Raw genomic sequence first — 18,545 nt, forward strand, 5'->3', positions numbered from 1 at the left:
CTGAATCAATCTATAATAAAGGTTAGGGATATTGACCCTTTTGTGCTACTTTAAAATACTAATTGTCTTTTTCTTCCTTATTACCAGTCCACAGTTAACACAGTTTTTCCTTGACTGTGGAAGTTTAGCTCGGACTGATAAGAAACCAGCCATTTGCAAAAGTTACTACAAGCTGATGACAGAACTGTGGCATAAAAGCAGGTATAGTGTCACTTACGTTATGAGATATTTCTGTAAGTCAGCCTCCAATGACGGGGATATTTTCTAAGGAATTTAACTGAAAGGTTCGGTTTTTATTTAGCATGGCATAGTACTTTCATGACATTTGCTGCATTCAAATGTTGTCATTAAACTGACATTATGAACAAGATCAGCTTGTTGTTAGCCTCTTGCTGTCCTGAGGATGAGCCTCAGGGCTGGCCTCCGCCTCTCGGGACTCTGGCACCGCCGTCAACCCCAGCTCCGACAACAACGGACCCTACCGGGGGCAAGAGTCAACCTGACATGCCGTCACCACATCTCCCGGGACCTGTCGAGATGGCTCTGCAGTGCCCGGGCAGTGCTTCCACCAAGGAGGTGCCAGCACACGAGGGGGATGACCCGGAAGAAGGGGAGAGGATCGCGCCAGGCCAACGGCCCGGCGTGAGGGCCCAACCACAGCACAGAGCAGTATGGATGGAGAGAGACATGGGACAGGCAGGGGCGCTAGGACCGGAAGATAGCCACACCCCAGCCCAGCGTCCCAGTACAAGAGGAAGGGGCAGGCTACAGAAAGGAGCAGGTGACATGGGGGTGGGGATAAAAGGAGGAACCAACACGGAGGCCGGGGAGGAGAAACGCAACACTGGCAGCACAGAAGGGAGACGTGAGAGAGAGGTGTCAGAGTGTGCCAAGGGAGTGTGGAGGGTGGTGATGTAACCTCCTCCCCTCCTGAACATCTGAGGCCTCTGTGGTCCCCTTTTCCACTCCTCAGGAAGCAGGTCGCAGTGGCGTATAGGGTGGAGCAGCAGGGGGCCAGCGACAGCGACGAGAGGTCGTCGAGCTCATGTGACACTTGCATACTCTTCTCTTCTCTCACAGAACGTGATGAAAGAATCCTGTTTTTTTTTAAAAAAACTCCAGTTACCTGTGACATTTCTCGGTTTACCCAGAGATAGTTTTCCCTGCCAAAAATTATGAGTAATGTGATTTATAATTCATTCTGGTTTGTGATGGCTTATGATGGGGCATATTAACTCACGTCAACTCAGGCATCTGCATTTGTATGTCATGGGTAATTGGAGTCGGTTTTAAAACCAGAACTGCTTTACTGCTTTCCATGTGAGTAGGTAGGGAGGAAGAGGTGTAAGGTGGGACCTGGCAAGAAGCCTGGTTCCTGCACATGGTCAATACTGGTTTAATGTCTGAATACAGCTGTAGGCATGGCTTGGCACCACATGAACAGTCGTGAATATTATTTCTATTCCACCCTTCTTCCAAGGAGTTTAGGATGATATAAATTGGGTTATCCCCAGAAAGAGCTGGAGGCTTAATCATGTGATCTCTTTTTGGCACTATAAACTAACTGCACTTGCCCTGTAAATCTGTTTCTTCCTGATTTACAATGTTCCTTTGTTGGACAAGCACAAGCATTTCAAACATTTCTGGTCTAAACCAGGGGATAACTATTTAGGTTATAGCACACGAGAGGATAAGGGATCAGGTGAGTATATCTATGACTTGTTCCAGGCTTATTCATGTACCATGGCATAAACAATTAACTGGAGGCATTTTATGATGGATACTCATCTTGTAACAGCTGCTTAAATTTTATAGAATACATAAGTCAAAGCAGTTAGCATATTCATACAAACGACTATGCTAATGAAAAATGGCTGCAATTTGAAATGGGTTAGTTTTGATGGCAGGTAACTTTGTATATCAAAGTTTGGATTACACTTACTGGAGAAATGAACCTCATAATAATAGCAGGTTACTTTGTATGTTAATGTTAATGTTAAGCCTTTCAGTGTTGCAGTGTTACAGATTAATGTGCTTCACAAAATCACCCTTGGAGGTTCTACTTCTGTTGCTTCTGCATTCAGATATTAGATGGGGCCTGTTTTTAGTAACTTTAATTTTACTCATTATGTTAGCTGCCTTTAAAGACTTTTCAGTGGAAAGGTAAAGTTCTTTAAGACATATCCAGTAAGACCCGATTTATGCACAATTGAAAACATGAGAAAATAGGACATGCCTCACTAGATCAAACAGAGGTCCAGCCTTCTGTTTTTGTTGTTTTTGGTTGTGACCTGACAGATAACCTTTGGCAACTCAAACTGTGCAGGATACTTCTGTTTTTTCCCCCCTTTGGTACAGGTTAACTTGAAGATAGCAAAGTCTGTAGCAAGGAAAATGCCAGAAGGGAGGCATTATTTTTAGTGTATATTTACACAGTTGTAACACGCAGGCAAGGCCCACTGGAGTTCTGCAAGTATGTGCTGATGCATAATTAGAATTATTGTATGGCAGTGTGTGTAGTATAGCCAGAAGATCCTAAGATTGTCTGTAAGCCAGAAGTTCTAGCTCTTTAGTGTTATGCACCACTAGATGGCAAGGTAGACTTTTTTTTTAAAGGCAAGAGATGTTTCAGAGGTAGTTTGCCGTTGCTTGCCTCTGCGTCACACCTCTGGTTTTCCTTGGAGGTCGCCCATCCAAATACTAGCCAGGGCTGACCCTGCTTAGCTTCTGAGATCTGATGAGATCGGGCTAGCCTGGGCTAGATCTAATCTGCTACTGATGCATGAAGGGGCTATTGGGACACAGTACTAGTCTAGCAATGTAGCCAACTGACAATTCCCAGAATCATACAAATATGAACAGTGGATTGGGTTCAAGGTTATGTCAATGTAGCAACTTGACAAAAGTGATTTTATTTTTCACTGCATTTCCCTGTACCTCAAGCAGCCTTCTGAGCTCATTAAAATGCCTCTGCAACAGAATGCCATACAACACTAAGAAGTTGCAGTGAAGAGAGGGAATTGGTTGGAATCATTCTCCTTCCCATTCCACTGAATGTTATAATGTTTCAAGAGCTAAGATTTCCTTTACAGGAGGAGGATTTCTACTAACTGCTCATTGTGGCATTTAGTGCCCAGTGGCTTACTATCTTTGGGGTGTAGGGTGGGGGGAAAACTAATTAATAACTGCTCCTGTCAAGTTGCCAGATTGATGTAACTTTGGATCCAGCTTCTTTTAGACTTAATATAACAGTTGCAGGGAAGTAAACGTTTGTATCCAGAATCAATAATACAATGTATATTGAGGGAATGTTATTTTTTGCATTGCCCACATGAATAAAGTTAGACTCAGCAGTTGCAGGTTTGCTTAAAAAAAAGTTTATTCTTCCAGGCCCGGAGCTGTTGTCCCCACAAATTTGTTTCAAGGAATTAAAACAGTTAATCCAATGTTTCGTGGATACTCCCAACAGGTAAGCTTTTCTTACAGCTTTCTTTATGCATCCCACTGTGGCAGATTATTTTGTAAGATTTAGAGAGCTAAAAATATTAAAAGTTAAAGCATACACAGCAAATAAATGGGTAATGACCACAGTTCCATTTAAGCTGTGCTAGGGGGTTCTGGTGCACAACATTTCAGAGGCCAGCTCAGAGGATTTCTGCTTCAGCTCACAAACAATGGAGGATGGGGGCACCTCCTTCTGGGGCCCATAGAATTGGACCCTCTGGTCCAGTCTTTTTGTAACTTGGGGTGTGTGTGTGAGGAGAGGCACCAGCAGTTATGATGCAAATTTGGTGCCTCTACCCAAAAAACAGCCCCCCTAGAGCCCCAGATACCCCTGGATCGATTTTCCATTATAGTCTGTGGGGCCCATTGACTATAATGGTCCCCATAGGATATAATTAAGCCAGAAAAAACCTGTTTTTGCACACCTGTATTATGCCTTTCAGTATGATTTGTAAGGTGCCTTGAAAAGGGAAAAGTGGGATATAAATATTTGAATAAATAGTTTTGGGCAGGTTGATAACATTAAAGCAACTTCCTGTTTGTTAGGTTAGGCAGGGTTCTGACAGTGATTGTTCCACCTCTGTTATACTTGACCTGTAATGCTGGTGGTCATATTTCACTAAAAAATCCCAAAGTAGACTACAAGAGTTTTTCCCCTGTTAAGTGCTGGTATGTTTTTAAAAGTCAGTGCAGGGAGACGGTCCAAGGCCAGGTCTACCAATATAGTGGAATGGGGCAGGTAAATCTGTTCTCCAGAGAAAGGGGTGGGTAGACTGGCTCTCTGGAGGCCAGGTGTACCTGTATAGTAGACTGGGGTGGGTAGATCTGTTTTCTGGAGGCCAGGTCTACCAATATAGTGGACTGGGGCAGGTAGACCTCTTTTCTGGAGGCCAGATCTACCAATATAGTGGACTGGGGCAGGTAGACTTCCGGAGGTCAGGTGTACCCATATAATGGAAAGGGGCAGGTAGACCTGTTCTCCAGAGGCTTGTTCTACCCCTATAGAGGACAACATTTTGTGTAATGAAAATTGACTTGAATCTGTTTTCTCTTATAATGTTTAAATTATTCTTTAAATATAGTTTAAATGAATTTATTCTGATATTTTTTCAAGGTTATGGAAATTTTCTAAAAATAATTTAAGCATTAGTCAAATGTAGACTCGCTCATAACTTTAATGCTACTAGCTTTTTTTGCTCACAACACTGTGGAGCTTAGAGGGAACATCGGTAATGACCATGCTATTAAATACATATGAATAGAGTTTACCTGAAAATCGCCAAACTTTTAATTGTTTTCTGCCTATAAAGCAGTTAATTGTGTCCTAAAAGCTCTTGAAACAATAAATTTGCTTAAAACCCAAGAAGAACTGCAACTTCCTAGCTTTGTTGCTTATAGCAATCTTAGTAACAGGCAGAAGTTTTGTGTTTAATACTTGATAATGCTACTAGTTTAATCTAGTGGTTTGTGTACTCTGTATACCAGAATGACTGATTTAGGGTAGTTTTAACTTAAATTAACAACAAGCATTGTTTTTAGAAGTGCCAACTTTTTACCAGCCAAGTAAGACTTCAGGGACAGATGGCATGCTTAGAGATGAGGCAGTTGTCACTTAAAGCCCTCTATCCTTAAGTTTCTCTTGCTACCATGGTATTTGTTTCAGCAATAACACAGCACTGCAGCAGTTGGCGTGGCTTGAGGAATTAACCTAGAGAAGCATTTCATGTTTTGCATGGAAAACACTTGTGGACCCAGGTAGCTCTTATCTGTGAGCTTGCAATCATAGCCAAATATATGCTACTTCAGGTTGCAAGCAGTGTTCCCTCTAAGCTGAGTTAGTGTGAGCCAGCTCACAGTTTATTAGCCTCCGGCTCACACATTTTTGTCTTAGCTCAGGAAGGATGGCTCCAGAGCACACTAATTTATGCCTTGGCCAAATTGCTCACTCACAACTTTAGTGCCAGTAGCTCACCAAGTAGAATTTTTGCTCACAAGACTCCACAGCTTAGATGGAGCATTGGTTGCAAGAGGGTGATATGACAGATATCCTCGGGGCTAGACACTACCCCACAGGATTTTCCCCTACAGTTTCCCTTCTACCCTACTGTGCTGGGGTTCCCAGCAGGAAATCAAAAAGAGAAAAACAGCTCAAGTAGATAGGATTTAGGCCAGTATATAACCCACCTAAGCCTGGTCTTATAACTGAAATAAACTGACAAGCACAAGATAGCTTTTTTTAAAAAAAGTCAACAAGAACGAAGTTTATTTCAGAAAAACTCACAGCTGAGGTAAGTATTAACACTTAAACAGGAGTTGTGGATTTCAGGGTTTTGTGTTGTGAATCTTTTTCTTTTTTTCTGTTTCATGACCTAGTTCCTGGTTTAGATACTGCAGAATAGAAATTTATTAAAGGAGTTATAAAAACCTTCATCTGAATAGCGTAAAGAGCTGTATGCTTTTTAAATTTTAGGATGCACAGGAATTTTTGCGTTGTTTAATGGATTTGCTCCATGAAGAGCTAAAGGAACCTGTCATGGAAGCAGATGATACTAACCTAGAGAATGCAGAAGAGAGCATGGAAGAAGACAAACGGCACTCTGATGTAGACTTTCAGTCATGTAGTAACACTGATAAGGGGAGAAATGAGGTTTGGTCAAAATCTGCTACAGAGGACCATGCAGAAGATGCTATGCTAATTCAGGATGATGAAAACATATGTAAAGACTACCAGAAAGAGAAGTCCTTCTGTACCAGCATGAACAGAGCAAGTTCCATGGAAGACATAGAAAAAGATATTAATGGTTTCTTTGAAACAACTGAATTTTTGCATAACCAGGAAACCATCAAGGTGCAAATTCACTGCAAACATTCAGGTGATTATCCTTTCCTTTCCTTTTATCCAATAAAAGCTCTGTGATACATCAGTCTTGAGCAGTGGATAGTTGTTGTTAATCACTTATCACTCAATAGACAAAAGGAGTAAAAATTTTTGGGACTGATAGAGTTCTTGTTGGATCCCTATCAGAAAGTAAAAGGTAACTAAGTCATAGGCATATATGTCTAAATGAACTTAGAATCATGGTAAAATATAATGCCTCCTGAGATTAGCATGCAAAAGGCACTCCAGAAGGACCTGTGCTATTGATCTTACCTAAAGAACGGGCAAATTTGTTCTGAGTAAGGTAAACATATGAACCTATCCCTCATAACTGCCGAGGAGTGAGCAGAATGAACGCCCTTAACAGGCTGTGGAAAGACAACAGACAAGTGTAGGAGGGAAGAGATTTTGGAGGTTGAATACCAAAAAGGGCCTGGATAGTGTCCAGGTTAACATCAAGAGCCAACAATTTCTCAAAGACAGTCTTAAACCACATTGACCTATAAGAGTTTTCTTTCAGGACTGCCAAGTAGCCCTTACTGCTGATGTTTGCCTTGCTACCAAGCTCTTGCCCTAAGGGAAGGTTGGCTGAGTTCTGAACCACACCGGCTACACAGCGAGAAATGTTTAATAATTTTCTCCGAAAATATAAAAGGTGAATGTTTTCATTTACCGAAACAATCCTTATGGTTACTCCATACAGTATAATAGGGATGATTAAAGACTTGATTGTTAATTATACGTTTTTAAAAACTCCAACTCTAGCAGGTATTTAAAAGTTGCTCTCCCTTCCCCCCAGTGTCAGGAGAGAAGGAGAACTAAAAATCAGCACAGAGGGAGTTAAGTTACTTAATCACTAGCAGACAGAGGCAGACTGACTAGAAGCCAAATAGTTAATGGATAATTAAGCCAGATAATAGCCTAGCCAAGTGTTGCTAATTAGCATGACCAGCACAAAACTGGTTAACTAATTTGATGAATAATAATTCTAAAACTTAAAATGGAAAGCATGGAACACACAGCTCATATAAAATACAGAAAGCCTTAAAAAAACAAATAATCAACCCCCTCCCCCAAGAGCAAATATGTGCATAATCTCAAGAGGCATACACCATACACTCAAAACTCAAGAACACTTCAAATACACTTCTCTCACTTCCCTCCCATCCAAAAGAGCACTATTAGTTCCTCAAAGGAGGAAAATGGTAGAGAAGAAAGAGTGAGAGACAGCAAAAGGAGAACAGTCAGTGTGAGAAACCCTTTGAACTGTTTTATACCCACTCCTACCACTCCCATCCCCCACAGGTGAGGGAAGGGAGACTTCAACACTGAACCTGCCAAATAGAGATAAAAGGAAAAGCAAGCCGGAATAAAAACTCAATAAAATGGAGCAAAGGTAAAATACTAGAGCTGAGATAAAATGAATTAAAATAAGTAGGTGAAAGCTAAGATTGTATAATGAAAGCACTAGAGATGGAGCACTGCCTCATAACCTCCTGCACCAATGCTCCAGGACTGGCACAGGTGATTATATTACTGTATATGATAGAAAAATGTATATAAAATGGCTTGAATGTGGGTTTCCCGACACTTTTTTCTATTTTGGGTTATTGTTGTGCTATGGTATAACATGACTTGAATAATCCCAGTTGTGATTGTTGTTATGGAATGTTCTTGTATTTGTTGTTCCGTTTGGAATACCAGTGATAGAAGGAGCATTTATTTTTTCAGCCTGTCTCATAAAAGGTCAATATGACTGCATCAATTTATGTCGCAATCATGGATGCCTAGTGCATTCTGTAAACAGAAAATTTAGACCAGAAGCAAGGTGAAAAAACATCCTAAATTTAACAATGTACACATTATTCTTATATATAAAATGCATAGTTGTAAATGGTTGTAGAATGGGCAAAAATATGGGAAGCTCCAGCTCCATATGTCCTAGAAACAAACCTAAGTTGTCCTGTCTCTTTCTTTCTCTTACCTTACAGGGCAGCAGATGCCCACTTTGTTTGGGACAGGTCACTACCAGCAGTTGTGGCATGTGAACTGGTGTTTTCAGTTTCATCTAGCTTCTGTGTGATAGCCATTGTTGCTTAAATGTACAGCCCAAGCAGTCTCCTTTTACAATACATTTAAAACATTTATGAGGAGAAGAGAATGGGCTGAAGAAGTGTGTATGTTCCTGTTAGAAAAATGGCTACGTTTCCATTGACAGGTTTTGGAGAAAATGAGACAGAAGCTACTGTAGGGAATGCTCTGTACCTCATTTTAGGTGTGTGGACATGCTGCTTTAATCCTAGGTCTTGCAAACTTTATTTTTGAAACCATATATAGTACATGGTCTTCAGAAAGTTGTATCTGTGATCAGTCTAGCTTTTGTCAATGATTGAATTACAAACACTCTAGTAAGTATTGCTAGTGTCCATCTGAATATGGACAAACTTGTACTGGATCTTTTCGAAGTATCAAAATCAACAATTCATCTTTCTGTAGCTTTCTTTTACCTTGCAACTCCCTTGCCTCCCTTGTCTCCTTTGCCTCTTCAGCCTCTTCTGCATAGTTATTGTTACTGTTACTACATCATAGGCAGTCAGTATCTCACTGCTTCATCATCTGTCCTTTTATGGTCTTTTGTCCCTTATTTATGCCAGTGTTTCCCCAGTTTCTCTGAAGGATGTTGAGTCTTCACCGCATCACCCACTTAAGATCAGTAGCAAAGTGTAAAGGAATTGGCAGGTAGTGCTGAAATTGTAGGGTCCTTTATTTTCATTAGTAGTAGCCTAATTTGTCTTAAATATAAGCCGTTATGCTGTTTGCGAAGACGATAACAGTGTGTGTGTATGTTTTACAGACTATATCAATGACGTCCATATGAATGATGTGTCTTTGCCACAAAGTTTGTCACCCAAAGATGTGGGGAATGCACGTTTATCAACCAGCCCTCCCAAATCAGGTTCCTTCTGGTCTGGGATGGTATCCTCACACAAAAAAGGTATTTCCTAGTTTTACTGTCTTCTCGTTGCTTATTCTGCATGTTCCTAATAGTTGATTTAAAACAAAACATTTAATTTCTTGATTTCCCCCTCAGCCTTTTCATGGTGGCATAGTGAGGAGCCTATTGAATGGTAGCTGATCAGTCATAACATAAGTGAACCCAGACAGGTTGTCAGCCCCTTCTTCCTCAGAATATATGCATGCTAATTGTGTATCATATTCACATCTGACTGGGGTACACTTCAGGTAGAATATAAAACCAGTATCCTGAACTCTTAATAATTCAAGACTCTTTGGGTTTTGTCCTGTTGGTGAATGTACTTTATGGATGCAGTGTCCTGTTATGATTTAAGTAAAGCTTTTCTGTATTATAGTTGAGCAGAAGCAACATGGAGCTCTATCATTCTCCCAAAGAGATAAAAAGCTCCATCACTTACAATTTAAAAGAAATGTTAAGGATCAGATTCCCAGGAGCTGCTTTCTAAAGAGTGCTAGAAAATCCACTTTGCATTTTTGCTGGTATGTACAGATGTTACACTGTTAAGGCTCCGGAAAAATATGTAAGGTGATCTTAAAAGATACTCATTTATTACAGTAAATTTCAGGCCAATCTTATGCTATAAGCTACATTCATTAAAAGACATGTCCTTACTTTCCCCTTAGAGGATTTGTTTCTATCTACAATATTTGTAAGGTGTTGGATCTAAATTTTTCCACACACGTAAATTTTAATATGTAATATTGCTCCTGACAGGAAAAACCCAAGTAAAATGTAAAGGAACAAGCTGCTATAGTATAGCAAAATCTGGGTAAATGATTACTTTCTAAAAGTGTTTGTTTGCGCCCAGTTCTGCAGAACTACTATTCAAAGAAGAATTTGCACTACTTAAGGTAATATGCTGCTCACCAGTGTTCCCTCTAAGCTGAGTTAGTGTGAGCTAGCTCACAGTTTTTTAGCATCCGGCTCACACCTTTTCCCCTTAGCTCAGAAAGGATGGCTCCAGAGCAAACTAATTTATGTAGTTGCCAAATGGCTCGCTCACAACTTTAATGCCTGTAGCTCACAAAGCAGATTTTTTGCTCACAAGACTCCGCAGCTTAGAGGGAGCATTGCTGCTCACCCCTTGAAACTGTACATGTGCTGAGATAAGAAGTAGGGACTTAGGACTGCATGACGTTCTTCTGCCTAAACAGCCATATATAGAATGAGGCTTGAATCCCACGGATAATTTCAGCAGCAGGAGGAGATTTCCCTCTGTAGAGTACCTCTCATTTGCTGCCTTGAAATGCTGCTCCTGGGTGGAAAGAATAGCATGTGGGGAAATCAACGAAAGTCACTCACTCTTACATCTGCAGAAATCCTCCATGGGATCCAAGCCATTTCTTAGCCGGGAGATACTGTAGGTGCTACTCACTTTCTTTTTTTTCCAGGTAAAAGTTATTAATAGACTACCCCAATCCTTCTTACAGTACTTAGTTTCTTTGTATTATGCTAACCAAAATAATCCTTTTAAGCAACAACAAAAATAAGCTTTGAAGATAGCCCAAAAGTACTTAACCATTAAACTGCACAGAGGTCTAAAGTTCTTATTATCATTCCAAAATAAATCAAGATGCCTTAGTCCAATACATTGATTTCCATCCTTTAACACCATCCACATTTCGTTTATAAAAAAGAAAAAGAATTATGCTACCACATAATACAGATGGCAACCCTGTTTCCTGAAGTGCCCTCTTCTCTATGATCATTTCTTGGTGCTTCTCCTCTTTATACTCATATATATCTACTCCATCTTGTTTTTCCTGTTTAATCAGATCTGGCACATGTGCTTTGCAGTCCTTAGTCCTTTTCTTTGGAATTTTTTTCATTTTCTTTTTACTCCACTTTTTCATATCTGCATTAAGTTGCTTTCGGGCATTTCCTTCTGTAAATCCTACTGTCTTGGCTAGCTTTGCAAAATGCTTTACTCGACTTTTTATCTGGGAGCGTTTCTTTTCCGTCTCCATACAAAATGAGTCTTGTGCTTTTTTCTCTTTCTCTGAAATCACAGAACGCTGAGATTGCAGGGGCTCCTCCTTCTCTTCCAGGTCTGGTTTCTGTTTGCTTTCCAATTCTAGGTCTTTATTTAGAAGGTTCTTAATAATACTTTTGCAAGCAGCTTCAGCTGCCTGCCGCACCTCGTTAAATGGAATTTCTTTGAATTGGTCCAAGGTTATATATCCAAGTTCACTGTTTTCTAAGTTAATTAATATTGTTTCTCCTGCTGAGTCTTCTTCCTTTTCCCCAATTAACGCCATTTCCTTATCACTTGCTCTGTTCCTTTCCACGGCCGCTTATATGTTTCAAACGTTTCAGCTAATCTTGTGGGAGTCATTTAATGAGGGTCATCACAGATTGTAAATAGAGCAATTGCGTACTCACAAGTTTCTTTTGTTAAAAGACGAATCAAAGAAAACCCCCCCATAAACGAAACAGTCTTTAAAACGGCTGGTCGCAGCTAAAGAAAAACATGGGAGCCATATTTCTTTCCCTCGGTCGCTCCTGCTTCGAGGCAAAAAACGGCTCACCCCCACACTTGCCAGGTGCGGGAGGTGACCGAGTGACGCCTCCTGCTAACCCCCCTCCCTCCAGGAGGTTGGGCGATGCCCCCGGTGAGCTGGGAAAGCATCAAAGGAGCAAAGAGGGAGCAGGCAATTGGGGAGTTCCCAAGAATGCCTGCTTGCTCACTGGCCGTACCGGAAGCTCCACCAACACTCTATACATGCTTGAAGTGGGCGGTCTTTTGTTTTGAGCCTTCTTAGCCCCTCCTCAGAGAATTCTTTCTTTGAACCTTGAGAAAATATATTTTATCTCTAATGCAAGATTGGAAGGAAGTGCCTTTCCTTAGATTTAACATCCTAAAGGCCATGCATCCTTAAGGAAACACCAATAGAAACCCTTTTGACAACCTATGTGTTCTTGAGCATCAGGAGTTCTGTGCATGGTCCCTTGATGTTAAATTGATGCTTTTGTGTATTGTTTTTTTTTTTGTTTAAATTTTCAGACAACAAACTAAGGCAATAACAAAAAATAGAATAAGGGCGCACATACCAGTACCTAGGAACCAAACACTAGCACTGTCTTCTGTTTATTCCTAGCATGACATAGGGGAATTGTATCATTTTGGCACTTTTGTCTTTGTGGTATTAAATACTGTATTGTTTTCTGAGAAGATTTTAATTTGTCATTTTTTATACTTTTTTCTTACTCCCACTGAGCTAATCCTTTTCAAATTCTTCTACTAGTTTCTCATCTTCAAAATCTGAATCTGGAGGACAGCCCTGTACAAATACACTTTTAAGCAATCCTTGCCTGGCTCCACTAAAATAAACAAGGTTTTGTAGTATAGTGGAATCTTAATTGTTGATTCACATAGTGGATACTCCTCAATCATAGTAAATTAGACCTTGCTCTTAAAATTAGTGTTTGGGTATCTAGTAGGTGAGAGGGAAATATATTTAAAAGAAGCAGGAACCCATGAACGCAGGAGGGAACCAACAAGGACTTGCAGGAGGCATCTCATTTCTCATTCCTCCACTATTTCCTCTTCCTTTCCTGAGAGCCCCCATAGCCTCTCCCCTTTTCCTGTTTCCTTCTCTCCTTAACGTTTACACCTCCAGAGCCTCGGATGTGAGGTTAGCAATCTCAGCAGGGTATAATGCCATAGAGCCCAGCCTCCAAAGCAGTCATTATTAATTTAATTAATAAATGTAATTTAATTAATGGAGCTAATTCAATTGCTATGGCTAATTTAATTACTGGAGGTTAGAGTCACTCTGGCCTAGCCCTTGCCTGCTCCAGCCAGTCCTGGAGGAAAGGGAATGGAGGAGGGTTGCCAGCCCGGCTGCGAAGTTCTCCTAACCACACCTGCTGTCCTCCTCCTCCACTGGCCTCGGGTTCAAGTCCTCCAGAGGTTCTGGCCTTGGGAGGCTGCTGGGGCAGAAAGTGGGCGGCCAAAGTGGATTGTTTCCATGCCAGCAGCCATTTGGGCAGGGGGGAATGCTCTGCCTGCAGGCAACCCCCCTGGAGAAGGCGGGGAAGGGTGCAGCAGCCTTATCTGCCTCATCCAGCATGCTGCTCCCCTCCCAACCAGCAGCCCCAGGCTCCCTCCTCCTCCCAGGGGAGAGGAGGGTGCATTGCTCCCAGGCACTGTGGCTGCAGGCCTGGGGCCACATGTCGTTAATACATATACATTTTGACACGTTCCATGCTGAACTGTAGTCATTGGTGACCGCTTACAGCACATATGACAGTATGAATATAAGATCATTGGTATAAGGCAAACACTGCCACTACTGTATTGAGAGCAGCAATAATTAATCAGTGTTGCTATAAATTGCACTGAATGCCCTGGTAAACAATAGTTTTTACTTGTCAGCTAAAAGCCATCCAGGTAGGCATGAGTCAAATGAATATTAGGAGAGAATTCTCCAGATGAGACACCACAAGTATACTTATGTCACTTGTGAATGTAAGAAGTGGGGCACTCAGAGCTGGGCCTCTGACAAGGATCTTTGAGTAGGTTCATATGATGGTATTCTTACCCAAAGAAACAGTGGGAAGCAGATCAAAAGTTACTATACTATGCCTTTTCTGACCTTCTGTTTTAGTTCCAACTGTATCTTCTCCAAAAAAGAAGAAACACAAAAAATACAGGAGTGTTATCTCTGACATATTTGATGGGACTATCATAAGTTCGGTACAGTGTCTGACATGTGACCGGGTAAGTATAGGTATAGCGATGTCGCCCTCTTCTCTCCCTCACACACAGGATTTTCCCATCTTCTATTTCCCTTGGCAGAGATTACTTCACTTAATTAGAAGCAATTTCCCTTTTCAGATTGAAATGGGATCCTCTTTGATCCTGACACTCTTTTTGCCTCCTTTCCAGTCCACAATCAGTGCTTGTCGCTTTTTCAACTGTCAGTTTCCAACTGTCATTTCTTAACTGTGGACACTCTCCACAGAATTCAGTTTGAATAGCCTGTCACTCAAAAGCGCTCAAGCTGTGTTAGGCATTAATACTTGGCCCTCTGTCACATTCTGTCTGTTGTACATTCCTACAGTCCATGAACCCCATGCAAAAAGTCCCTTCCTTCATATAGAAAAGATGTATTAATGCTTTTATTCATCTCTTGTACATTACTTCTTGTGATGTGATGAATTCCTTGGCTATCTCCAAAAGCTTAGTATAAACACTTTAATTAGTGTGGTATATTATTGATAGTTTTAAGAACCAAATGTAAAACTAGACCATTGGGATTGTCTCCTGCCAACCTTTCCCTGATGGAAGAAATGTGAAGAGAGGATCTCATCTGAGTTCCCTTCTCACTTCAGCCCCGATCCCTGTGGCTCTTATCCATGAGGATCCTGTGACCCATTCCCCCAGCATCAGGGGTTTTTTTGGGGGGAGGGTGATAGGTTGTTGCCAAGGGAAGGTAGGAACTGATCTGCTTCTACTGGAGAAAAATTGATGAGTTGAAAGTTGAAAACTGATGAGTTGAAAGTATGGTTGACCTGTTTTTTTATGCCATAGGTTTCTATTACCCTGGAGACTTTCCAGGACTTGTCATTACCTATTCCAGGTAAGGAAGACCTTGCTAAGCTGCATTCTGGAAGTCATCAGACCTCTCTTGTCAAAGCAGGTTCTTGTGGTGAAGCATATGCTCCTCAAGGGTGGATAGCATTTTTTGTGGAATACTTCAAAAGGTTGGTTTCTTTCCAATGCTTAGATACCTTAAATTGATGTTTCTGCTGTACTGGCAGGACATTTGCTGTTTTTTCTATCAATGATATTTCAGGTTTGTTGTCTCATGTGTTCCTAGCTGGTTTTGGGGTCCAACAGTAACCTTACAAGACTGTCTTGCTGCGTTTTTTGCCAGAGATGAACTAAAAGGTAAGAAATCATTATTTATAATATTTTGTCTTATTAAAACATGTTAAGTTCCATCTTGTCTGTCATACTTCTGGTTCTTTCTGCACCTGTTTACAGATTTTAAAGTGGTCAGAAACATTTCACAATGTTCCTTTTAAGCTATTATTGAAATTGCAGTTATATATATTCCCAAATGGACAAAGGTTTAGAAAATTCAGTGGAGAAATTTTCCCTTTATCCTGTAATTACTCAACACTTTAATTGGAGAGCCAAGCTTCAATTTATGACAAAAATCTCCTAATAGTGAAGTGTAACATGTCAAGGAAATGATAAAAGGCAATTTGTGAATCATATATTAAATTTATGCCTGATGTTAAAATGCTGTAATTTTCTTTTGTCTTACAAAATCAGAAGTGCTTTATAATAATGGTTGTGCTTCCTTCCTTATGCCCACAGGTGACAATATGTACAGTTGTGAAAAGTGTAAAAAGTAAGTGACCTACTCTTAATTCTTAGATCAAGGCACAAATAGAAAAAACTACAGTAATTGCACATTGTCTGAAATACGGTTTTAGAAAACAATAGTTACTCTTGTGGATTTATAATCACTGTTCCTTTCAAAAATAAATACATTTTAATTATATGATCCAGTCCTAAGTTCACTTATTTTAAATTAAATTACATTAAATCACCCCTGCTAAAATTGAAATGCTACATTAGATTTGGAATTTACTCCTTACCTAGGGCAGATATGAATTAACACCTGGTAAACATTTCAAATATGACTCAGATATGAATAGCATGTATAGCTTGCCCGTGCACATGCAGTGGTGACAGTGCTTTGCGTGGGGGGGGGGGGGACTGGGAGTGTGGTTACCAAACAGTAGCTTTTATGGCAAAAGGGCACTGGCCCTAGAGGCAGCATCCAGTTCAATGTACTCTGTGCAGCAAGCTGCAGTGGTTTTGTTTTTATTCATGCTTGGTTTTGATTTGCCTCTCAGAGATGAGTGGCTACAGTGTATTTAGGTGGCCAAATCACTTTAGGTGTTTGATTATCTTGTCTATCTCTTGCTAAGCACATGCAAGCTTTGTATTGCACACTATCAGAATATTTTCCAGACAAATCTATAGGTGAAATCCAAAGCACTGTAAGGCTGTTTCCAAGTTATGGTTCTAGGCTCTCCTTCCCCTGAGTGCTCCTTCCCTCTGAAAATCAATTCATCAAGCAGTCTGATGAAGAACCAAAACACAGGGGAAGGGCATGCCAATGGAAGTAAACATCAGCAGAGTTGTTGGGATTTTCACCATAATTAAAACTTCATTTTTTCCAAGTTTAATTTAATCTGGACCAAAGAGCTATGGCCAAAGTCCCCCATAAGTAATAGGGCTTTCCTGCTGCAGTGCCTTATGCCTTTCTCTGCGGTTGATATGGAGGTTCAGGGATGTTCTGGAGTGTTTGTGTAATGTAGCATGGTAACTGCAGATGGCGGGGGGGTCCACCTAAAATTGGTGTGTCCCCTACATTCTCCTTGCTCAAGGATTCAATACTTAATATAGTCCTTATCTACTAGTTTAATTTTTGTGCTCTCACTACCTAACACAAAGCTTTCCAAACATAATATCAACTAGCTTCTGCTTTGGAAGGAAACTGATCCCTGTCATCTTACTGTTTGGATTGGGAAGTTCAGTTTGAGGGCACATAGAAAAATCTCTGTCTCTGCCATGCCCAGTGTTTTGTTGGTATGTATCTTCTGCAAGTTCTGAGATGAAAGGCCCTTATTACCTTTATATGCACACACAACCTGCTTTGGCTGTACAAAAGAGTGATTTATACACTGCTTATCTGTACATTTGTGTGCTGAGAGGAGATAAGTGAATTTTCTTACCTTGTGAAGACCAGAGTTCTAATGCATAGTCTGCATTTCCAAAATATTTGTTATGTGTTCCTGTAATGGGGTAACCATATAAAGTCTGTTGCAGCAAAAAAAAAACAGAGGCATCTTCTAGTGGTTTAAAGGTGAACAGGTATTGAAGTGTGCACTTTTGTAGGCTACAGTCCACTTCATCAGATGCCTGAAAAAGATTTTAAGTCAGCAAAAGTGCTTTCTCTCACTATGTTCAACTTGTATGCTTTTGGAATTTGTATAGAAATGTTACAGACTGTGGGCTGTCTCACTATTGCACTTGTACAAGGGCATTCTGCTGTCTGAACAGCCAGTTACACTGGCAAAAGACTTCTTGCACTGATGGAGCATACTTTGCTCCAGTGGAGTGCACTGCCGTTTGCTGACTGGTGTGGTAGGATCTTATCTCTGTTACATTTTGTGGCCTTTTAAGTCACTATTCATACTCCCCCCCCCTTTGCTGTGAGCATGGATTTCTGCTAACAGAGAGATAACGGGTTTCATATATCTGAAGTGGGTAGTAGGCCACAAAAGTTTATACTTTGATACATCTATTCGTCTTTGAGATGCCACAATAACCACGTGTGCGTACAATATAAGACTTCAAAAATCATTTTTTAAAAGTATTTGATTACATTCTTTGTAATTGCACCACTTGGGAACAGTGATCATAATGTTATTGAGTTCAACATTTGTATAAATAGGGAATTGGCCAAAAAGACTGACACAACCACTTTTAACTTTAAAAGGGGTAAGTTCTCCGATATGAGGGGACATGTGAGGAAGAAACTGAAAGGAAAAGTAGAAAGGGTCAGAACCATTGGGGAAGCTTGGAAACTATTTAAAACTACAATCCTAGAAGCTCAAAAAAAATATATACCGCAGGTTAGGAAAGGCACAAATAGGTATAGAAAAAAGCCTGCATGGTTAACAAACAAAGTAATGGAAGCTGTAAAAGGTAAAAAGGATTCCTTTAAGCGGTGGAAAGCTAGTCTCAGTGAGGCTGATAAAAGGGAATACAGGCTGTGGCAAATAAAATGCAAGTCTGTGATCAGGCAGGCAAAAAGGGAATATAAGGAGCATAGAGCGAAAAACGTAAAGACCAACAATAAAACTTTCTTCAAATACATTAGAAGCAGGAAATCAGCCAGGGAGACAGTGGGGCCCTTGGATGACCAAGGGGTAAAAGGAGTACTGAAGGATGATAGGGAAATGGCTGAGAAGCTGAATGCATTTTTTGCCTCTGTCTTCACTGAGGAAGATGAGAAGTGCTTGCCCACTCCAGAACCACTGATTTTGGGAGGGGTGTTGAAAGACCTGAGTCAGATTGAGGTGATGAGAGAGGAG

The 18,545-nt window shown here is 40.7% G+C and overlaps 1 protein-coding gene across 1 annotated transcript in view; it reads left to right on the forward strand.

Moving 5' to 3' along the window:
* The window catches only part of USP33 (ubiquitin specific peptidase 33), an 80,457-nt gene that overhangs the window by 32,022 nt on the left and 29,890 nt on the right, over positions 1 to 18,545 (forward strand). The window contains exons 7-14 of the mRNA XM_015414252.1: positions 88 to 201; positions 3,391 to 3,469; positions 5,975 to 6,377; positions 9,237 to 9,377; positions 14,030 to 14,142; positions 14,956 to 15,128; positions 15,245 to 15,315; positions 15,751 to 15,784. Of these exons, the coding sequence (XP_015269738.1) occupies positions 88 to 201; positions 3,391 to 3,469; positions 5,975 to 6,377; positions 9,237 to 9,377; positions 14,030 to 14,142; positions 14,956 to 15,128; positions 15,245 to 15,315; positions 15,751 to 15,784 (1,128 nt within the window). The remainder of the gene's footprint in view (positions 1 to 87; positions 202 to 3,390; positions 3,470 to 5,974; positions 6,378 to 9,236; positions 9,378 to 14,029; positions 14,143 to 14,955; positions 15,129 to 15,244; positions 15,316 to 15,750; positions 15,785 to 18,545) is intronic.

This window comes from Gekko japonicus, unplaced genomic scaffold (assembly GCF_001447785.1).
Source record: "Gekko japonicus isolate JY-2015 unplaced genomic scaffold, Gekko_japonicus_V1.1 scaffold30, whole genome shotgun sequence".
Classification (NCBI taxonomy): Eukaryota; Metazoa; Chordata; class Lepidosauria; order Squamata; family Gekkonidae; genus Gekko; species Gekko japonicus.